The 22,660-nt window shown below is 41.6% G+C and overlaps 4 protein-coding genes across 5 annotated transcripts; 2 read left to right on the top strand and 2 right to left on the bottom strand.

Moving 5' to 3' along the window:
• Positions 1-8: 8 nt before the first annotated feature.
• On the bottom strand, positions 9-4,626 carry LOC129591869 (oviduct-specific glycoprotein-like). The gene is made up of 11 exons (XM_055487717.1): positions 4,191-4,626; positions 3,869-4,099; positions 3,671-3,795; positions 3,223-3,349; positions 2,935-3,120; positions 2,467-2,589; positions 2,263-2,296; positions 1,876-2,174; positions 1,162-1,575; positions 885-1,130; positions 9-598 (listed from the first exon to the last, which is right to left on the bottom strand). Exons 1-11 carry the CDS (start codon positions 4,491-4,493, stop codon positions 170-172), a joined length of 2,517 nt encoding a protein of 838 aa, XP_055343692.1. The 5' UTR covers positions 4,494-4,626; the 3' UTR covers positions 9-169.
• A 274-nt stretch (positions 4,627-4,900) lies between these two features.
• LOC129592031 (E3 ubiquitin ligase Rnf157-like) lies at positions 4,901-8,872 on the bottom strand. 2 transcript variants are annotated; one of them, XM_055487971.1, is made up of 11 exons: positions 8,741-8,872; positions 7,946-8,066; positions 7,733-7,851; positions 7,549-7,637; positions 7,073-7,195; positions 6,892-7,009; positions 6,748-6,814; positions 6,475-6,632; positions 5,901-6,295; positions 5,563-5,755; positions 4,901-5,485 (listed from the first exon to the last, which is right to left on the bottom strand). In XM_055487971.1, exons 2-11 carry the CDS (start codon positions 8,034-8,036, stop codon positions 5,240-5,242), a joined length of 1,599 nt encoding a protein of 532 aa, XP_055343946.1. In that variant the 5' UTR covers positions 8,037-8,066; positions 8,741-8,872; the 3' UTR covers positions 4,901-5,239. The 2 variants fall into 2 exon arrangements, with proteins under 2 accessions (XP_055343946.1, XP_055343945.1); XM_055487970.1 differs by lacking the exon at positions 8,741-8,872 and adding an exon at positions 8,336-8,641.
• A 228-nt stretch (positions 8,873-9,100) lies between these two features.
• LOC129592029 (programmed cell death 6-interacting protein-like) lies at positions 9,101-14,762 on the top strand. Its single transcript, XM_055487968.1, has 12 exons — positions 9,101-9,599; positions 10,039-10,157; positions 10,546-10,827; positions 10,934-11,043; positions 11,126-11,242; positions 11,495-11,720; positions 11,784-11,907; positions 11,973-12,150; positions 12,223-12,604; positions 13,080-13,360; positions 13,438-13,606; positions 13,909-14,762. The coding sequence occupies exons 1-12, from the start codon at positions 9,391-9,393 to the stop codon at positions 14,340-14,342; spliced, it is 2,631 nt and encodes an 876-aa protein (XP_055343943.1). The 5' UTR covers positions 9,101-9,390; the 3' UTR covers positions 14,343-14,762.
• A 1,697-nt stretch (positions 14,763-16,459) lies between these two features.
• LOC129592030 (sodium- and chloride-dependent transporter XTRP3-like) lies at positions 16,460-21,677 on the top strand. Its single transcript, XM_055487969.1, is given in 11 exon segments — positions 16,460-17,065; positions 17,996-18,046; positions 18,656-18,696; positions 18,853-19,275; positions 19,533-19,885; positions 20,080-20,246; positions 20,249-20,268; positions 20,387-20,588; positions 20,667-20,826; positions 20,953-21,115; positions 21,314-21,677. Coding segments are annotated over 11 exon segments (2,115 nt in total). The 5' UTR covers positions 16,460-16,809; the 3' UTR covers positions 21,593-21,677.
• Positions 21,678-22,660: the final 983 nt, after the last annotated feature.

Here is a 22,660-nt window from a genome sequence, read left to right on the forward strand (position 1 = left end):
GTAAAAAGGTTTATGCATATTGCACAGTCATATAATGTGCCGAATGAAAACAAATAAAATCAGACTGCTGTATTTTGTTGGCTGTTTGAAACTATAAATTATCAAATGTTTATAAACACGAACGGCCTTTATAATGTGAGAAAACAAGTACGGTATTCTTCTTCAAAAATTAACAAGGCACCAAACCTTTAGGAACACAAATCTGCTGACTCTGGTCAAATATCAAACCTTTAGCACAGTTAAACTCTAGCTGAGTGAAAGGCGTCAAGCACAGCAGGAAACTGGAACTGCATGGTTTGGCTGGATTCTGTAGTCGGCTGCCGATGGGAGAGCAGGTACCGAAGGATTGTTGTTTACTGCCGGGTGCTTTCACGTACTGCACGCGCTGCGACTTTTCGCGGAGGAAAAGTTTCGGTACAGACTTCCGCGGTGGCGGCGGAAGCAATGGAGGTTCTAAAGTCTCCGGAATTACAGGTGCAGAATCTGCCGCTTCGGTAGCGGTCTCCGGTGGTGGCAGTTGAGGTATGGATGCACTGTTTCCTTGAAGCTGGTCTTCTAGATTACTGCGGCGCAGTTGTTCTTCGAGGCTTATGACATTCTATTAGAAAAAACGCGACTTTAATTAAGCAGTGCTTGAAAACAAGAAATAAAATTAGATTCAGAGTACTTGAATATATATACTTCAGTACACTACAGCTAATTAATCTCAGTCTAGACAGCTTTTACAAAATCGTTAATTGAACGTAATTCCATCACTTGGTAAACAACTAAACTACATAATTAATTTATTATGATTTATACACTAATCTTCAAATTTAGTAATAATAACAATTTTAAATTTTCAGTCCTTTGTAATTTATGCATATTGCGGCTTGAGCTCTTACATTCTTCTTCATGAACGGTACTGGTGGTGGCGTAATGGGAATTCTTTGTACACTTTTCACAACTGTAGATGGTACGATCTTTGCCGGTGGAAGCTGTTTTGGGCCGAGCTCATCATCTCCAGTTTGTTGCAATCGGTTGTCACCGTTATCGTTGCCATTTAGTTTCGAAAATGCATCATCATTGCGGTCACCTTTGAATATTAGTCGCTGTTGTGGCGGCAACACGGACATACCGGTCGTCGTTCGATACCGGCTCTTATCCATCATAGCAGCATAACCGTAATATCCAGATTTTGGCGGAATCACTTCTTTGTACTTGGGCTTGACAACAGGTGGCGTAATGCTTTCCGCGGAGTTGGCACGAATCATCTTCCATATCGGGGTCTGCTGATTCGGATAGTTTGCATACTCGCAAAGTCGTGTCAAAGTCGGAATACGGAGGACAGAAATAATCGATGATGTTAAAACCACCGAGCTGATTGGATTCGCAGACAAAGTTCCGCTTCCCGCACTTTTCAACTACAGTCACTGCAGTGACCTCTGCGCTAGGAGTGGTCGATGCACTAATGCGGCAAGTAATATTTACAGGCTTCCCGGTGTCCAGATATAAAGCGTATTTAGGCGCAGTTGACGCTGCAAGTCGCGGTACATCACAAATTTGCATTTTAGGATACGAACACTTTCCTAATACCTGGAAATGAAATAAAACCCTAGCGGTAAATGGATATATGTACGTGCAGAAATATTTCATTTGTTTTGCATAATAGTATGGAAAGTCTAAAGTGAAAAAAAATCGACAAAATTAACTGCAGATTTTTTGAAAACTGAAGATACGAGAAAGCAGTTTTAAACATTTTCGATGCATCCCCTTTCCCTAAAAGTACTTATGCAAATATCACGTAAACACATAAAAGCAAGTCCAAAAAACAGATCGTTAAAACCGCTGTCTGTATCTCGTCAGCATACTGTGAGTATGTAGACCGTAGTTTACCTGAACACATGAATATTCGTAAGGAAGGAACGGCTTCTTGATTTTTGGGCAGTAGACCTGCGTTGTACATGCGCCTGTTTCCGGCGCACTAGTTGCCTTCTTTTTTGTAATATCCGCAACACAGTACTGCGGAATATTTTGGCTGCTCGATGTTTCGGAATAATCATACGCATTCCCATAAGCACGATTCATTAATTTCGAGCCGGCATCGAATGTATCACGTAACGTTTGAACCAGCGGGAACTTCTTTCCATAACAGAATCCATTGAAATCATCAGTCGTTAATGACCATATCATAGCTATGAAAAGTGACAGTGGTCAAACCGGAAAACAGTTTGATCTGAATAGAAAGTAGAACGGTTAGAATCTATGTGTGCCTTGCCGTACCTCCGCCCAGTTTGTTCCGCATGATATACAGAGCCTACACAAAAAACGACCGACACTTAATACTTATACCACTGTCATGCACAGTGTGTACTAAAATGTCAAGTGCAAAATGATACATTTTCTGTACAATATAGTTGTCTGACCATTGGCAATGTAGAAATCCTGTAAACTGCTTAACGCTACAACATAATTATAGAGTTATACCTTAGAGCGGGCTGATTTCGGGTTTTCATACGAGACCCACTCATTTTTTCGGTAACAAACAGGCACACCCGATGGATCCATGGCACTAATCCAACCCTTTTCCAATTTCATTCTTCTGCATATCTACAATAATCCATGTTGTTAAAAATATCTGGATGCCTTTCATAAAGCATAATATACAAAATCCACTGAAACACTCTAAAAAATTTGGTAGCTACTTTTATATGGGTGCTTTTACGGTTCCGTTTGGTTCAAATTGACCTTATCATAAAAGGCAGCTATATACGTCTCATGTCGAAGGCAACAAGAATTTTGCCGACATTAATCCTTTACCAACGGTATCAAAAGTGAATTAAAATTCATACATTTCTTAACTTTATGATACACTTAAAAGTAATTGTTGTTACAGACTTGCAGCGAGTCGCGACAAGGACAGTGATTAGGGTTTTAAGACTGCTGAGTACGCACCTCATAAAACGCCAAATAACCCTTCTCCTTGGTGACCGGTCCGGCATCGCCAGATCCCTCGTGTGAGCCGTGCACGACGGGCGCTGCATCGCGTGACACTCGAAATGTAACGGCATATGTGGGAATTCCCAAAATTATCTTTTCACTGGGTACTCCCTCCTGCAGCATACGCTGGCACGCCCATTCCTAGCGCATCGAAAGGATAATCCTGTTTTACCAACCGCAGTCACAAGACAAACACGACAAATAAAATTATCCCTCGTGCTTCTTCCCAGATATAAGCCTTACCGCGTTCAGCTGCGACTGCCACGATGTATCTTCCGGTCGTTTCGTCAGTGGATTATGGGGCTTGATTTCCGATGACCACGACGCTCGCGCGTAGTCATACGTCATTAAATTCACAAAGTCTACGTACCTAACACAAAGGTCACAAGGTTTATGTTCGTTTTCATGACTGAATTATCATTACACAGATATATTTCTGTTATTTACCATTTGGTTCAACGCTAAAACTCTAGAGTAGTTTTAGTGTTGAATAAATATAATACGTATTCACTGAACTTTTTAATATGTGGAAGGGTTAATTAAACTTAACAAAATAAATCAAAGTTGTACAAGGTACAGAATACAATAAAACCAAAACTAATACAAAGCTACAGGTACATAAAACAAAAGAGTACCTTGCATACGTTAATAAAAACAACGTGAGATAGCATTATAGCGGTATCAAACTTACTTTCCGAGAGATTTCAAATCGTAAGATTTGTCAAATTTATCCGGATGTGGCGAAATGGCTGCTGTTAGGAGAAGTCGTTCTTGTCCATTCTCCAGCTGCTCGGCATCAAAAGCATTGCGCAAATCCTGTGTACAAATGGTATGATATTATTGTGCCGTGGGAAGGGCACTTCCCCTGGAACTTTGTAGAAAAACCCACTTGCAGCAGATCAGAAAAGTTATCCTTATCTTCCGGACGCGATCCTTCACGGTCAGCCGGATATTCCCAGTCGAGATCTAATCCTTGAAAGCCGTACTTCCGCAGAAACGTAATAGCTTGTTGAGCAAAAGCTTCGCGCGTGTCAGACGAACTGGCCATGTCGGAAAACTCTTTCGAGCCGGCATTCCACCCGCCCACCGCCAGTAATGTTTTTATCGGTTTTGACCCTCTCTGAAGTTAACATTCACTCTCAAATGGGGATTTAGGCTCATTTAGCCTACTCAATAGAATAACCACCAGTTTTGTTGCAGCATTCACTTACGTTAATTTGATTAAACTTCTGGTATCCGCCATACTGACCCGTCCCATCCAGGTCAACTTGTGGATCAAAAGAAATAATTTCTCCGTCTTTAATAATGGCGAAAGCATAAATTAAGTGCGTGCATGGTGGTGGGCTGAGGGAAAACTCTGCACCCAGTCTGGAATCGACTCGGCGATACACCGCCCAGGATTCATAATAGCACACGGTTTTATATGATGCATTAACAAAAACCAAAGAAAACGATACCGTCAGTAAACATGCAACAGACTGATAAATTTTAGCTCCATTTTGCCGACAATTCATCTTGCGATTAATCCTCGATAATTGCCAAATCGCAGCATCCTTGTTCAGAGAGAATTTCAATTTAAAATGTGCCCTTTATTAGAACGAACGCATCCTGCGTGTGTGGCGGGTTTTGCGTTAACGCTCGATAACATTCAAAAATTTCTGGTTGTAGCAGAACAATCAACTCATAATGTACTGAGGTTGCATGTACTCATACTCATAATGTCACGACTTCACAGAATCGGCTAGAAACCAACTGACCGACCACGTTAATTTCAACGCTGACCTAAAAGACTCGCTCCATTTATTTATCGTACAAACGATTGGCTGTTTTTAACGTTCAAAATTAACAGTGTACACTCACTAATTAAGCGACTTGGACTTCCTTTAATATTCCACTCAATTATTCATTTCCTAGAGACTAGAGTACACATTAGTTATATGTAGGAAATGCCATAATCACATATCTGTTACCTTACATAGCGGTGTGATGCTCAAAAACTGTCGACAAACAAGTGACATATTCTGTATGTTTACTAAAAACCGGACGGATATTCCACGCATTAAACTTTTGTACACTGCGATGTAACCAGCGCGCACCTGAATGAAATCCATAATAATAAAACAGCTGCCATAAAGTGCCCATTAATACAGAACTGGAATAAACTGAAAGCCAAGCACAGAGTATGAGATGCTGTAAGCAATGTTAGATCAGAATCAAGCAGCATTTCAAATTTCATTGATCAAACCTCACAACCAGGTTTTCACAGATCTTTATCCCCTTTCTTTGCTACGGGAGAGGATATCTTCGGGAGATTCTCAGTTTCTTTTTCATCATCCGGTTGATCTTTGTCGTCATCCGGTTCATTAATGGATTCCCGTGAGCCATGCCGGAGAAGAGTATTGAAACTCCGTGCACTGGAATTACTGTCAGTCGTCTGATCAGAATCTTTTCCGTTGTCTTCCTCATCGTCCATATGCCGAACAGGAATGATGCTTCTACTTGGAATCTGCAACAAATGATCGTGCTGAACGCGAATCGTCTACCCGAAAGAAATTTGTTATAACAACGCCGATGTAATAATACCTCCGTAATAACTTCGATATGATCACGCAGTCGTTGAGGCTGTGTCGGACTGCCTGGTTCCAACTGAGGCTCCGTCTCGTGCACAACAGTAACATGTTTCCCACCACTGGACTTCAAACTCGATGCACCAGGTGAAACCGGTCCACCAGCATCGCCCGATGGGCCAGCTGCCACAATTTTCGGAATAGATGGCCTAGAAAAACAGAAGTCGTCTGGTAAACAAAGTGGCGTTCATGTGCAGGAATTAAAATTAAAGCTATACCGAAAGGGAATTCTTCGTTTTAAAAGATGCGAGTAAACACAGCAATTATTACTGGACACGATAAACGACATTATACTTTTTCGATCTTTTTCGGTGCCGTGGTCCACTGCCTTTCGGTGACAGGGTCGGCGAATCCAGAGAGCTGCGCTGATGTCTGGTAGGGTGCACTGCGTTGGGGCCATTTAAAGCTTCAATCAAGGAGACCACTTCGTAACCCGAAGGGACGTTCTCATCGGCATCTCCGTGATCACCTGCGCCCAATTCTTTCTTCTGCAAGGCTCTTATCTGTAAGAGCGCTCGGAAAGGCGCTCGGCATATTGGACAATTGTTGGCTTGATATCGCAAAGATTCTGCGCACCCATTACACAAGCACAGATGTCGACAGGGAAGAATTAACGTATCTCTTGTGTCCGACATGCACACCACACAATCTCCACTGCTGTCTTCGTATTCCTCATCACCAGAGTCATACTACAAAAACAAACACCAGCGCATAAAACATCGAAATTCTGATCCAGTAAAATATATCAGTGAAAGTGCAACTGGCATGCGCTATTAATTCCGCCTGCTGATCGGATCGATCTGTACTTTCAGAAATATTTTGTGGTCCCATCGCATACGCCGTACCAACTGCCATAAAACTTACATACCTCAGTGCTGCCAGCAGTTTTATTCTCAATTCCATAAACTTCCTGTAGAAGATAAACTAAGCCTTGGATGTACAACTTTTGCTTTAAGGCCTTCAACGAATATGTTCCGTCCGAAGATTTCTCAATGACGGCAAGAGTTGCATGGCACTGCCGCCCATCTAGATCAGAGAAGATGTTTTTTCAATCATCAATCATCAGAGTGCATAGGCTCCTTTTAAGTTGAACAGCTTTGTGCTAATCGCCGATCACTGAAACAGTTGTAGCGGTGCGTACCTTCTTCATCCTCAGTTGCGCATTGAATTACCACAGGAATAACCTCTGTTTCCTCGTTATAGAGCAGCTAAACGGAACAACAGACAACTGTACATCGGACAAACTACGACAGACTGGCTCTTTAGTAGCCCACTTGAAGCGCACCTCATCTTCCGAAAATCTACTCGGATCAAAAACGTGGGATACTTGGTTGAACAGCTGGTTAGCTCCGGCTTTATAGTAAAACTTCTCGGAATTCAGCGACGTATCACGGGATGTGTAACTGCAAAGACAAGCAATCGAAAATATCAACTTGACGCTGGATTCAAAGGAAATACGAACGTACGATAGCGAATGATTCGTGGCGTCCTCTTTGGCAAAATACATAATCCGCACATAACAGGGAACATCCACATCGAAATTGAATTCCAAGTTGTATCCAGTTCCCATGCCGTAATCATTAAGAATTCTGAAAACCAAAGACATTTTCAGAAATTCCAAAAATGATTAAAAGAATAAAACACACAGACATCATTATCACTGCAACCTGCTCTAATAAAAAATATAGACGACATGGCTGCATTTCATCGTAAATGTTTAAAGTATACAACTGTACTAGGAAATGAAAATCTAAATTTTAATTTGTGCTAGTTTTTAATTTGGCACTTTTTTTAGAATGCCAAACTAAAACAACTGTACCACAAATTTCTGAACAATTTTCAATAATAACTACTATGTATCTGACCGCAGTTTGTACCAGAAATCAGGTTTTGAAATCAACTGAGCAGTTATTATTTATCATTGATAATTGTGAGCGCTTACCTCACAAGACGTAAACTTTCCCGTCGGATATTCACGACGCATTTCAACGGTTTCGCAAGATCGTTAGTCGATGGCATCACATAAGGAAACTAGCAAATAAGTAAAAACTGCATCTTTCGTTTCGGAGCGATACGGCCAATACCAGAAAAAGCATGCTTATCCGTATTTCAAAGCGAAAACCTACTGGCACTGGTTTTGTATTTAGAAAATTCAAATCGTTGTTATCTCCAAACAAGTATGCTTCTGGCTGGGGAGAGTCAAACCGTTCCCCTCCCATTATGAACTGCGTAGCAAAGTATGAGCCTACAAGCAAACCAACAAACGTTAAGGCACAGCAGAATAACCAACTTTCGTACAAACGAATTGCAGCTTGCTGGAAAGTATTGCTTCTGCTTACCAGCTTTTGGTGGATAACGGAAAGCATTAGCCAAAGATCCAGGATCGCTGCTTTCGGGATTTCTGGAAGTTCTAGATAATATGGCTCCCATTGTGGATTACTGAGCCAGAACGTTTTAACGCTGCAACAACACTAGCGAATTTGATGCAAAACACAAGCAACCCAACCTCTAACAATCATAACAATAACATCATCTTTCTTTCATTAATTTTAACACGGAATGCTAATCGATCAGGAAAAACACTCGTGCGAGCGATGCTGCAGACGCATGCTGGTATAATTCAGCGCTCTCAGTAAAACCAACAGACTTGAAAGTGCCTGCCGTTGAACTACGAACCGGAAGACCGAAAAGCATTGACTGCATTATTATACTACCAGGTGAATACCTGCCTTTGCTTGGTGGATTTCGCGATGACGTCACAACGTTTAAATAGTTTCATTCATTGTTATCCGTTCTCGTCAGAACAGCCGAAAGTTTCCCGCCAGGATGCTGAACTTCCGGTGCGCAAAAAAATTAGAAATGGTTTAGCCTATTCCTCTATTGATAATAATATTCTCTACTCTGCAGTCTGCACTTATGCCTTATGGCTTATGGTATATTTTATTTATTTATTAATACAATGGGTAGTAAAAAGACTTTATATTATACTTATTGCTAGTACAGGCCCAGAACCGCGCTCTAGGAATACAAAAGGAATGAATGAATGGATGAATGAATGTTAATTCATTCCTTCTGTCCATTCTAGCAGAGCATATTGCGCATACAGAGTATACTATATAGATGATGAGTCATACCACTGAGTCACCTGAAAATAACACCGACCGACGGCGCATGATAATTCCACAATTTTCTGCGTTTTCACAAGTCACAGTCACAGACTCGTAGTTATTTATGAATCAAACAAAATTATCATAACCGGTTTTCCGCGGTTTTTGTATCTGTCCTGTAGGTGTGCTTTACCAACAAATAATTTGCACCGTAGGTAGACTCTACTTGGGCGAAAAATATTGATCAGTAAAGCCGAAGGAGCGCGTACTTCGACGTTATGGTACGGTAGAGCGCGTATGTACTCATTATTGTAGTGTACGTGCCGTGAGGCGTGATCTACATGTACAGGCAGTACAGCCACCGCACCAAGCGCCGATTCGAACGATGACGAGATTTTCCAGCCCAGTTTAGCAGTGCCGCCACTACGTATGCTTCGGGGTTTATAAACCCGATGAGGTGCTGATTTGATTTCTTTCGTCGTTTTTGATTTTGCTCGAGAGCGAACAAGGTGAAAAGGTTTATAGTTGCTTCTGGATTCCAAACGTTCAGTGTGTCTGAAAACAGTGATCGCGTGATAGATATTGTTTTTGTGGTTAGTTCGCGGCTATCAGCGATTGTCTTACAGTAGAGCTGTTCCTCGTCCGTCTTCACCTGTTGTTACAGTTCAACAACTACGATGGTGGATAAATGCTTCATCACCATTCCAACCAAGCCGACGATAGAAGCGGAGCTGAAAAAACCTCTATCTAATGCCATAACAGCAGTGTATTCTGGCGAGAGTATCCAGGATATAAACCAGTCCTTGGATGAACTGGATAAACTGAGGAAAAATGCTGTGTGTCGCATTCTGGACCGCCATGAGTCATCCCTTGAAATCTTGTACAAGTAAGCAAGGGGTAAAAACATGATCACAGATCATTGCTTATTAATTTTTTTGTACATACGATTGTATATTTTAAATACCTTTTACTTTACACGCAAATGATATGAATAAGTTAACTTACAAATAATATGTGATGATTTTACACATAACGTTACGTTTCCAAGATTTCCTAGGATTAGCGGTTAGTTAACGTGGAGAGAAACAAACTGTTGTGGCAGTTAAACAATTCAAATTGTGCAAATTGTTTTGTCCTCTCATTAAGAGTATGCTTCAGATAGTGTATAAACTTAATTAGCAGCATACTTTTTCCACATATGCACGGTATATCGAATTGCGGAATGTTTGTTAATTAATTGTGTGATGTGTAGTGTATTAATGTTTACTAATTAACTGTGTGAATAACGTGTACTTGTAAACAGTAAAAAATTATTATGGTTGTAGGTATTATGATCAGTTACATTCACTGGAGATGAAACTCCCATCAGCGGAGCATCAGATACCCTTTAAGTGGAAGGATGCGTTCGATAAGGGAGGATTGTTTGTCGGCCGGATGTCGCTGAGTAGGTGGAACGGGCCTCTGATAGTCTGATCAGGATAATCTGTGCCAGGTCGCGATCAGTAAACAGTACCTTGACCTGATCGTGTCGCATACATCTGTTGGTGTGACATTTAGCAGAAGTCCAAACTTATTCTGGTCTGTGGACGGATATTTTGACTAGTTATGATGACTAAATAAAATTTTAATGATAATATCGAAAATACTGAATCTGTTTTCATGAGGACTAATTAGCTTCTGGCTGAAACTGCCTTAAAAATGACACTGTTTGGGTCTTTATCTTATTTAAAATTATTATTTCTGATAAAGGAAGATGTGGTTTTTATAAACATTTTGAAAGGAGTTGTTATTAATTTACATATTTTAATCTTTTTATTCTCATGGTTTTACAGCTCAGGCGTCTCTGGGATTTGAAAAAATCTGTGTTATGTTCAACATCGGAGCCATGTTGAGTCAGATTGGGGCGAATCAAAATGTGGAATTCGATGACGGTCTTAAAACTGCCACCAAATATTTCCAGCAGGCGGCTGGAGTATTCAACTACGTGAAAGATCATGTGTTGGCTGCCATTCAGCAGGATCCCACTCCAGATCTGTACCCAGATTGCCTGAGTGCTTTGATCACTCTAATGACCGCTCAAGCACAAGAAGTCCTGTTCATGAAGGCCACTAAAGGTATCAGCGATTCCGCAGTAAAGTCATAATATATACTCTGGTAATAATTTTTTGTTACTGTATAATTTTATCACTAAAATTTCAGCATTTGTTGATAATGTTACAGAGAAGATGAAGGATGGTGTAATTGCCAAGGTCGCGGCACAGACAGAGGATTATTATGCCGATGCCATGAAACTGATGCAACGGGAAAGCATTCGTATGTGCTGGGAGAAGGTATTAAAATTAATGACAATTTTATAGGAAGTTTATGGAATGTGACAAGTACACTACACACTGACAGTTTGCGTCGCCACAGGACTGGTTGAACATTATCGCTTGCAAACAAGCTGGATATCACGCCATTGCCGAGTATTATCAGGCTCTGGTCCACAAAGCCAACAAGGAAGTCGGCGAGGAGGTAGCACGTTTGAAAGTAAGTCTGTCAGACGATGAACATGAATTACGCATCAGTTCCGTTAGTATAATCAGTGAACCGTGAAATGGATTCTACATGTGCGATATGTCACTTTGTCACGTTTGCTCATTCTACAATAGGCGAACAGATAGTCGTGTATTGTTGTGTGATAAAAATATGACTAAGGAATTGTTCATTTTTGAGCGGCATTTGAAAGTGTTTTCTAATGTTCCATTGAAATCTGTGGCAGTTGATTTATGTTTTATGCAGCAAGCGCTGGAATTGATTCAATATGCACGGAAGAAGTACGACACACCGGCTTTTCCCTTTAAGTACGCTGAAACAATCATTCAGCGGGATTACGATGCGGCGCGCAAGGATAACGATTTCATTTACCATGCACGTGTTCCTGATATGAAAAGCCTGCAGCCGATTGGCCGTGCTCCACTGGCGAAACCAATTCTTCCTTCTTTTCCGCTTTCAGATAAATTTGTTGGTGAGCTTTCGTTTTCTGAATATATACTTTGCCAGTGTCGGTATTGACAAAATTCTGTTCTAGATTTATTTGGCGCTTTGGTGCCAGTGGCAATTCAGCAAGCTACTACCGCACATAACACGCGAAAGCAGGAGCTGGTTAACCGCGAAGTGGCTAACTTGCGCGAACAAACGCAGTTGATGAATGCGTAAGTGACTGACCATTTTACACCTCGTAGTCAGTGATGTAACGGACCCATGTTCGACGTCACAGTTTGTTGGCTTCGTTGAACTTGCCGGCTGCGTTGGAGGACTCTTCAGGTGTTGATGTACCCGAAAGTGTTCGTCAGAAGGCGGCTAATATCAAACAAGAAGGCGGATTGGATACACTAAAGGCCACCATGAACTCTTTACCTGATATGCTGCAGCGTAACAAGGATATACTAAATGAGGTTTGTAATGCTGATGGTGGCGCGTTTAATATGGAATTGGGATGTAAACAGTAATTTAACGATTTTTTTTAGTGTGATCGTCTTCTGCAAGAGGAACTGACTTCCGATGAACAGCTCAAATCGCAGTTTGGTCAACGTTGGAATCGAATGCCATCGAGCCAGTTGAGTGAACCACTGCGAACGGAATCAGCCAAGTATCGCGCCATCGTTTCCAATGCGGAGAAAGCCGATGCCATTGTGCGAGACAAATTTCAAAAGCACGAACGCGCCATGTACTTGTTGAGTTGCTCAGATCAAGAGCTGGTGCAGAATGTTCCATCGGCCAATCCCGTTAAGGGCCTGCTGAGTAGCCCGGTGGTCAGTAAACTGCGCCTATTGTTGGACACTGTCGATGCTATTAAATTGACGCGGGAGAATGCGGAGAACGATCTAAAGGCTGCTGTTGTTGAAATCAGTAAGTTGACCGGTTAAGAAGTTGAGCAAAAGTATCATGTTTACTAAGAATTCTGCAATACTTTGAATGGCTTTCGTCATCGATCTTTTTAATTACTAGTTGTTCGGTAGAGGTCTTGCATCAGTAGTTGCTGCCTTGTTAGGTGTATTTTTTGTGCAAACAATGGTTACAGAAACGCAGTCGAAGTCGGCGCGAATTGGGTTAGTCATAAGAAAAATGGCTTGCGCGCCGCAAGTTAATTTTTCATTGGAAAATGTGAGTCATAGTCTGTAACGCACCTATGAGTAATGCGCTTGTTGCTCTATGTGGAGTTCAGTGGTTCTGTTTGTAATTTCTTTTGTCAACTTGTGGAGCAGTGTTCAACAGGTCAATAATGTGGCTTCACTATCTAGCAGGTTGCACGGTAATGGATGGTGCAGAAAAATAAACTATCGCTATAAATTATAATCATGATGATAATCCCGTTGTATTGCAGAACCACGTCTTCTTCAAGAGCCCAGTATGCCGGCAGATGCCGTATATGCTTTGTCGGTGGAGGAGTTGAACCGTGTCCTGGGGCCTATTCAAAAGAGCATCCACGAGACCTTCACCCTACAGCAGACAATAATGCCGGAAATACAACAACTGAATGCTGAATTCTGTCAACAGAAGAGCGCCAACAAAAGCGCTGAACAGCGCGAGACCGTACTCAAGGACCTGGCTGCCGCTTACGATGCATTTATGGAGTTGAAGGCCAACCTGAATGAAGGAGCCAAAGTATGTTGAGTGGGGATTAACTAACTTGTCAGTAATGTTTACTTTATCCATGACGAATGTTAATGGACTTGTTACAGTTTTACGGTGACTTGACCGAATTGTTGCTGAAATTCCAAAGCAAGATTGGTGATTTCTGCTTTGCGCGGAATGCCGAGAAAGAGGAACTGCTGCGGGCAGTGCAGGCTAATATCATCAACAAGCCCACAAGTGATTCAGGCGTTCCTAAAGCGCCATCGTTCCATGAAGGTAAACAAAACTCCTTCAAGCTTGTTGGAATAGCCCTGTAATAAATCCAGTATGAAATGTTGATGGCTTCATGCAGTTCCGACCAAGTTCTAAGGTTGGGTTAAGTGCTTATCATTTAGTGATGAAGATTATTATGAAATACATGCCAAATGATGGATGCGAGATTTTTGCGTTCGCCTGTTTATATTTCTGGCGACATCGACCATTGCCTTGTTTTAGTTATGCTTCATCGTTCGTTCACATTTTAAATTTTTTAGAATGATTTTCATATTTTAACCAATAAACGTTTGCTTCTGTCAACAGGGACGGAGGTCAGCCAAAAACTGCTCCACCGCCACGACCTCCTCCGCCCAGCAGCGGCCCCGGCGCCTCGGCTCCTGGCCAGCCCACTAATCCACCACCAAACGCCACAAGCTCACCTCCCTCATATCCACCTCATCAGGGCGGTATGCCGCCAGGCTATCCGCCACAGAACTATCCCAATCAGGGTTACAATCCCTACGCCGGGGCTCCTGGAGCGCCCTATCCGGCTTTTGGCGCGTATAATCCGCCTTCTTTCAATCCGAATATGGCGTATAATATGACGTATCCGGGAGCGGGCGGACAGGCCTATCCTTATCCACCGGCGCCGGCGTATCCTTACCAAAACCCTTATCCACCGGGTTACCCCCCGGCCCAACCGGGAATGGAACACTGGCAGCAAGGTCAGCAGCAGGGAGGATACCGGCCATCGTGAGATGCTGATAATGGATCATTTTTTCTTGGTGTTTATGGGGAGGATGGGTTGGATTTTGGTTATATATTCCAGTACTGTTTGTTTGGTTTGACTGGCGGCGCGGTTTGGTTTATTTTTTTAGTTCGCTTCGTTTCCTTTTTAATTAGCGGTGCTAAATAGTTATTCAGAGTGGATTTTTAAGCTAATTATTGTTAACCGTTCGTCGTAACTAATGTTTTAATCGTTTGCCATAATTTTGAATTTTGAATGCTTTTTCGTGATTCACTTCACATATTGTTGCTCTTATTGTCTAGTTACCGTTATTTAACTCAGCATGGAAAATTGCAGACTAGATTTATAGCGCTTGAATGTATGCGTATAATTACAGATTACAGCCGACCACCGATGGCGAATGAGCTAACCCGATAAAATTGTGATAATCTGGAAAAAATGTCGTGTGTACGAAACTTCTGTATACTACTAAACTAGGTGGGCGAAATTCTGATTCCGCACAGCGTGCATTTCAGATGTAGACGTCAGAGAACGGGTACGAGAGTAAAGGTCACGCACAACCTTTACTAGATTTAGGGATTGTCTGTTTTCCAGTACTTTCTTTTCTGGAATACTTGGGAGTAGTTGAATGAGTTTTCCGGTCCGATAAAATCACCTACTCGGGTAGCCGTTAAATTTCATATACAGCATTGTTGCATCGTGGTAGTAGAAGTTCAAGCTTTTTTGCTATTTCTACAACTATGTGCAATCAAAAAAATTAATTTACGGATATCTGTATACATGTAATTTAACTTCGCAGTGCAAATACGATAAAGCATTATTCTTCTTATATTGGTTATTTCCGATGAATAACTTTTTAGACCCATATCTTCCGGCACAAAACGGTAATGCGATAATGTGAAGTAACGTTCGTTTTACTCATTTTCATTATTTCAATATGTTCAGAACTTCAGAGGCTGTGTATAAACACATAAATGGGAAATGCAATCACAGATCAACGAAACTGTGCACAATACTGTAAGTTCTACGTTTCAAAAGTCTAAAGATTTCCGAAAGAATGGATATTTTAGATTTTGTGCAGATATACAATATACATATTTGAATGTTAGGCTTTAGTTTCTTGGATACTTCTTTACATCTGTATATGCAGAAATGTTCTGTGAGGCACAACACGATCTTAGTTAGTCCTTAACACTTAACAGTGCCAGGTCCTTTGCTTAACATTTTTGCACAGCATATAAATTCATTAATTTGTTGACAATTTATATGCCATTCTGCGCACTGTGCGATTTAGTAATCTTCTAAAAGCACGAATGGCAACGAACACCCGCCTTTTGATATTCGCTAACACATTAAAAAGGTCCGGCAAAAAACAAAACCGGCAAAGCACAGCCGTTTCGGAATTATATTGCCGCAGTAATCTTGGTCCACTGAGATGATCAATCTTTTTAAGTAATTCCGCGGATATTTTACAAGTTGCTGATTATATACGAGAAAACAGCTGCTTCGGTGTTCTCTGAATCTTGCTTTAACACTCGCGCATTTCGCTGGTGCATTTTTTGTCATTAAGGTCAATTCCGCTGATTACATGAACATATGCTAATCGCCTATCATGCGGTAGTCAACAAAATAAAAAAGTGATCGAGCATTTCCTGTATCAAGTAACCCACTTAGCGGAAGTGTTCGTAACGGCGAACCCACGAAATGCCAATCTTATTTACGCTGTACAATGCTCACGCAGCATCGGGATTATACCAGAATCATACAATGTAACGAAATTTTAATCGGCTTTGGAACGTCGAGGTTAGAAAAAGTTAAACTGATGTAACACATTAACTACCGCGTACGCGCGACATCGCCATCTAATTAGCAATTAACATTATCAGCGTCTGACATTAGGAATCGTCTACCGTTGGATATCCAAGTGAGCCAATTTAATTATACTTAATATGCACTTGAGTGCACATAGCGAGACAATTATTGCGCAAGCACTGCTCAACGCATCACCGTTCCATACGAAATACGCAACCAATGTATTTTGCCGGTTTGCAGTGAATCCTCTTAAAGCCGCCACTTCCCGTCGCAGCAAATTATTTTCTTTAATTGCTTCCCGCCGAATCAAAAGAAATGCTGCGAACGGCAGCACTTTGATTCACATTTAATAGCGTTAATATCCACGTCGGACGTCGCTGCCGACTCGACTGCAATCCATCATTATAGCAGCTGCTGGTGACGCGTTTCGCGCATAAAGCATTATAAAAAACTTTTGTACGGTATATTCGCGGGATCGATAAAATACATTTCCGTGACTTTACTGCAACGAACGTCTTATTTGTCGGGCAGTGAAGGAGAGCGATCGTGAGTGAGGGACGTCTATGGATACGGCTAACGTAGACGGAGGAAAGCCAAACCAGTACTTTTTGGAGGATTGGTTATAAGTGTACGGATATAGGCCAATTATTTTATTGGGGAGATCATGACGTCCACGGGGAAGAAACAGCGGCTTAAGGAGGATCAGCACTCGCCGGTGGAGATTACGCCACTGAAAAACGATATCCTCAAACAGGCCAATGGACTGAATTTCCAACTCAGTAATACCGCAGTCGATGATAAAGCAGTGCTGGCCCAACAGCTGGATGTGGTGGAGAATGGAGGGTCACCGGGTGAGGATGACCGCGAAGGGTGGGACAGCAAAGTGCAGTTTCTGCTGAGTGTTATCGCCTATGCAGTGGGTGAGTATAATAGTTATATGGTAGAATAATTATAACAACAGACCATAACGATTGCGGCATATATACACATATATATATTGTGTCAAATGCACCTACTGAAAAATTTGTGTTAAATCAGGTATCTTCTGTTATAGCTGTAGCAGAGCCTAACCAATTTTTTATTCTGTAATATATTGTTTCCTGCAAAGAGTAATCAAGATTAGATTACCTGTAAAAGTATGCTTAATCAAAAATAAAAGCACATACATGATATTCGATTTAAACTAGCTTCTTGCTTGTGAAATAAGCGGAATATAACGTTAACCGCTTATTTTTAAAGATAGTTTATGAATAAAATATAAACTTTGGGTGTCTCGGTATACATATATATGTACAAGGACACAAGGTATTCTCCAGACAGGTAGAATACTCCACATAAACTGGTGATACTTTTTTAAAGCCTGTGTCGCTGATATGACTGCATTTTAAGGCTAGTATAAGTACAGTAATACTGTATTGTAGAGTGCGTTTTTGCTTTGGATTTGGAATATTACAGCAAAGCTGTCCAAATTTGGACGGCTTCGCTGATAACCCCCGGCTCGGTTTAGCAAGCCAGGGCGTTATAGGGCATTTTGAAATATGGAGTAACGGGAAAACGCAGCATGTTTAAGGGAGTCGGGACATAAGCATGCGAACCCTGGCAGCGAGACGGCTAATGCAACCGGAGACAGTCAAAACAATGACAAATGTGCTCCAATTGCACCACGCGGTGTCTGAACGTATTCGAGAACTGTAGCCAAAGATCCGGTTAATTGACTTCTGGGATCGCAGATTTGCACAGCATATCAAGAAAATTAGGCGGGCAGTTAATTATCATAAATAATGCTTCATATTACGTAATGCATTCTATACTCTGGTTTGTTTGCTGATACTGTATACTTTTATGCACAGGTTTGGGAAATGTTTGGAGATTTCCGTACCTCTGTCAACAGAATGGAGGAGGTAAGGCAAACGGCGATGCGTGCAACATTAAACAGTGTAAAAAAGGTGTTTGAGCGATAATCAATACCGCTAAACATACAAAGATTTCAATTGACAGCCTTTTAAAGCAGTACTTTATGCCCCAAAGTACACATTAAAAAACCAATTTACTCACAATAACTCTTCCGCTACAGAAATAAGTTGTATTCACGCGGCGAAGAAGCCGCTCCAAATGACTAAGACGATGTTTAGTGTATCGAATGTGATTATGCAAGGATGTTTTGGGAGTAGATACGATTAACTTTCATGTTTATGTGTTGTACTGAACTTCGCAGGTCCTGTTTTCGATACTGTTTTTCAACATAATCGTTTAGATTGTGTTATAAGTAGTTTATGCGGGAACGGGAGCCATGATTAAAAGATCACGTTCAAGATCGATGATCACATACGACATAATACACGTACAATTGTACAATACTTATAAGTAATAAATAATAAATGGCCCGTCACGAAAGGTTTTGAACAGCCGGTAAGAATATCATCTGCACACGGCGATCTATCTCTACCATATGCTGCTATTTATTATACATTCATTATAAATTTTGCATTTGGCACTTTTTATATTTGTAGGCGCTTTTCTGATACCTTATTTCATCATGCTCGCTATCGAGGTTCGTGGCACTGTTTTTGAGGGAGAGAAAGGTCAAACTTTTCTCAGGTTGTCTATATCCAAAGATAAGGATCCGGATGTCTTTTTATGATATGAAAATTATGTTTCTCGAGCAGACGCAAAATCGTTTTCTTGCAGTTAATTTATTTTGTAATAGGGAATTCCGTTGTGCGTTTTGGAACTGGGCATCGGGCAGCGTCTGCGGTTGGGCAGTATCGGTGTATGGAACAAAATCCATCCGTACTTGGGTGGGCTGGGCATAGCCAGTGCGATCGTGGCCTTCCTTGTTGGAATGTACTACACCAGTATTATCGGCTGGTGTTTCTTCTATTTCCTCAGTTCTTTCCGTACGGATCTCCAGTGGGCGGAGTGCCCAGTGGTACCCGGTACCAATAACACCATCGAGCCGGAATGCGAACGAACGTCTCCGACATCGTACTTTTGGTACCGCCAGGCACTGAATATCACCAACGGGATCGACGACTTTGGAGGAATACAATGGAAGTTGGTGGGAACGCTAGCCTTATCCTGGATCACGATATGGGCGTGTATGGCGAGGGGAATCGAAAATTCTGGCAAGGTACATGCAGCCATACAGGCATTCTATGCAATGACTATGTCGTACGTGCGCTTCGTAATGTAATTCAACATGCATATGCCACGAGTATTTACAATAATCGTGGCGTGACAATCGTGACTTAATTCTTTCTTCTGCAAACGATGGATGCTTTTGCATATTAAGTTGCATGCAAATAGTGGTGACCTTACGTCGGAGCTTTGTTGACAAAGAATGTTAATAATAAATTACACCTTAAGCAACTTTGTAAAAAATTTCAGATCATGTACTTTACTGCCGGATTTCCGTATTTGGTCTTACTAATCTTTTTCGGGCGCGCCATTACGTTGAAAGGGGCATCGCAAGGAATTATGCATTTGGTCACCCCGCAAATGGATAAGCTGCAGGATCCCATCGTGTGGCTGGATGCTGCCACGCAGATATTTTACAGTCTTGGACTGGGATTTGGCTCTCTTATTGCTTTTGGTTCATACAATCCGACCAAAAACAACTTTGTTAAAGATGCGGTGGTTGTTTCGCTGACCAATGCCTTTACTGGGATATTTGCTAGTTTTGTTGTGTTTGCTGTGTTGGGATTCAAAGCTGCATTATCCGTTGAAAACTGTGCTTGCCGGTAAGTTTCCGAAGCAAACAGAAATTGGATATATTGTACGAGTATTTAAAATTGTCTGCGCTTAATAGATTAAATTTGAACGAATAAGACCTTAAATTGCTCTCATTGTAATATAGTACGTTTCGCATGAGAGGTGCGACATAGCGTAATGTTCTAAGATTTTCACCACACGCTCGATCTTGTTGTCTGTTTAGATTTCTTTCCGATATTGGACCATCGCTGACGATGACCCCGTGGCCAGCCGTCGAGTACCAGAACATAATTAGCACTTCAGATTTGTGTGTCGAATACTACCATCTGTTAGAATCGAATCCAGCTACCTACGGAATTTCCAAAGATTCATTTACAAATGCTACATGCACCAACAAAAGTTTCTGAATGAGGTGAGTGTTCCAACAGTAAACACAGCTTTGTCTTTTACCTGTGTCACCGTGAAATATTACTGGTACCGCAATAATTAATCTAGCGGCATTGATTGTTTATTTCGTGAATGTTTTGCAGGCTTCTGAAGGAACGGGCTTAGCGTTCATCGTCTTTACAGAAGTAATGGTCCAGCTACCCGGTGGCCCTTTCTGGTCAGTGATATTTTTTATGATGCTGCTGGCTCTGGGCATGGGCTCCATGTTCGGCAACGTTGCCGGTATCCAGGCCAGTATTGAGGATCTCAAACTGCTTCCGTGGATGAGAAGAGAAGTCAAATCAGGTATGATTATGCTTTTTAGCACTGGCACACGCAACCTGATTATAAACACTACAGATAATCCTAACGACTGTTTTGCAGCCATCAGTTGCGCGATCTCTTTTCTAATTGGACTGATATTTGTAAGCCGAGCCGGTATGTATTGGATCGGATTGTTTGACAGTTTTGTCGGATCCTTTTCGCTGCTTATTATTGCTTTATTGGAAATGATTGGAGTTTGTTGGATTTTTAAATACTCAAGGTATGCAGCATGGTATACTGGGAAATTAATTAAGAGTTGTAGAACAACATTGACTGTTCAATTTGCTTCGATTACGATGGATGCACTATTGTCTACGCTGGTGACCTATTAAATATTTTATGACAGATTTGCTGCTGACGTAAAGGATATGACCGGTCAAGCACTAAGTTGGTATTGGTCCGTAACCCTTCGATTCATCGCCCCGGCATTGATAATTGTCGTGCTTGGAGCATCTATTGCCATGCGTTTTATAAACGGCGTTTCGTATTTGGTATACAGTCCGGAAGATGTGAGTTACCACTTTTGGCCAGTAATTTCAATAATCATGCGGTATACCTATAATATAAGGTGCTATCACTATTATTGTACACGTAAGTCTGTCATCCTCAACAATCACATAAACATAAACCTTCTGTTGGAAGCTTACACAACTGGGTACAAATCAAGTACCTAACGTCACAGATTGAACAATGAATTTTTATGGTAGGGCTTAATGCACTCCACGGCGTACCCCACGTGGGCACAGTGCATGTGCGCCCTACTGGTCATCGTGGGCGTAGGTCCGATTGTGCTCGTGGCACTCTTCCGGATGACTGGACTGATCAAGTACGAGCCAGATCCCAGTCTAGTCAATGCCGGCTTCAACACGTCAGCTTCCACAACCATGTTTGTGCGCAGTGGACTAGATGACCTTGACAATGAGCCTCGGACGTATGGGACTTACTTGTTTCCCACAACAACAGGCACTGCGGACCAGCTTCACTAGATTAACAACTGCAAGCGCTTTTTTTCACAATTCACTGCGATAAACAAAGTATAATTAATTGGAGCGAAGTTATGCAAAGATTTGGCGGAGATTATATTAAAGGTTACCCTATATATATGTACCTATATAGATATGAGTTCCGTTTTGCATATAAGCCGACATAAATTGTAGTCATCGAGTCGAAGACTCTTCGACTCTTCATAATACTCAACGCTTAAAATTTTATTAATTGGCGCAACAATGATAGCAGTACTTAAAAAGGCTAAACTCTCAAATATATTGTTAGCTTACAAGTTAGCTCAGGAGTTTCTCCCAAAAGTGAACAGCCGGCCACCGTTTGTACACAATACGGCTGAGTCCTTCGAATTCCCCGCCGGTCCCATAGCGGGACCCACTTTCCGGTATATCCCGGCCCGTGTGCCGTAATTACAAGTCTCACAATGATGGCCTAAGCCACGACCGGCCCGATTCCCGTCCTCGTAGAGAGGGAAACGAATCCCGTTTGACGTTCGATTCCAGCCCTAAAATCAAACTCCCTATATCGGCTGCAGTCCGTTAAATAACGTTGCATGCACAATTTTTTCAACTCCCAAAAATTTACAAAGCAAGCACAACGATGATTACTTGCCAATTGCACACTTTTTCACTTAACTCATTTCATTCCATTTTTACAAGACGCAGTGTCCAGTTGGGCAACATCCGTAACATACAATAATAAGAAAATACATGAACGCGACAGTTGAGCTAGCGCCGTTTTAACCATCAGCATCAATTTGTCCATTGAGATAAGCGCAAGAGCGTGGAGGCGATCAGCACCGTGAAAGTACTCTCATCGCCTCATGCCGGCGAAATTGGGAGCCTAAGGGGTTTACTAAGTAATACTAAGTTTACTGAATCGGATCAGCAGTAAACAGCAAATTAAACAGCAAACCTTACAGAAAGAAACACAAAAAGTAAAGTAAAAGAACGGCGATCCGGTAAGTATTAAAACAATAAAAGCCGGCTAGAAATTTTTGTTTTTGGTATTAGTCCGGTTCAAAATAGACCGGAAATTTAGTAAATCCTGAC

Source organism: Paramacrobiotus metropolitanus, unplaced genomic scaffold (genome assembly GCF_019649055.1).
Source record: "Paramacrobiotus metropolitanus isolate TYO unplaced genomic scaffold, Prichtersi_v1.0 Parri_scaffold0000049, whole genome shotgun sequence".
Taxonomy (NCBI): Eukaryota; Metazoa; Tardigrada; class Eutardigrada; order Parachela; family Macrobiotidae; genus Paramacrobiotus; species Paramacrobiotus metropolitanus.

Coding starts and splice junctions, on each gene's coding strand:
- LOC129592031 (XM_055487971.1), bottom strand. CDS start 8,036: ATGGGAGCCATATTATCTAGAACTTCCAGAAATCCCGAAAGCAGCGAT. Junction 7,010..7,072: donor GCCACGAATCATTCGCTATC/GTACGTTCGTAT, acceptor TTGTCTTTGCAG/TTACACATCCCGTGATACGT. Junction 5,486..5,562: donor ATATCGAAGTTATTACGGAG/GTATTATTACAT, acceptor CATTTGTTGCAG/ATTCCAAGTAGAAGCATCAT.
- LOC129591869 (XM_055487717.1), bottom strand. CDS start 4,493: ATGAATTGTCGGCAAAATGGAGCTAAAATTTATCAGTCTGTTGCATGT. Junction 3,350..3,670: donor GATTTGAAATCTCTCGGAAA/GTAAGTTTGATA, acceptor CCTTTGTGTTAG/GTACGTAGACTTTGTGAATT. Junction 2,175..2,262: donor GCGGAACAAACTGGGCGGAG/GTACGGCAAGGC, acceptor CACTTTTCATAG/CTATGATATGGTCATTAACG.
- LOC129592029 (XM_055487968.1), top strand. CDS start 9,391: ATGGTGGATAAATGCTTCATCACCATTCCAACCAAGCCGACGATAGAA. Junction 12,605..13,079: donor GGCTGCTGTTGTTGAAATCA/GTAAGTTGACCG, acceptor GTTGTATTGCAG/AACCACGTCTTCTTCAAGAG. Junction 13,607..13,908: donor AGCGCCATCGTTCCATGAAG/GTAAACAAAACT, acceptor CTTCTGTCAACA/GGGACGGAGGTCAGCCAAAA.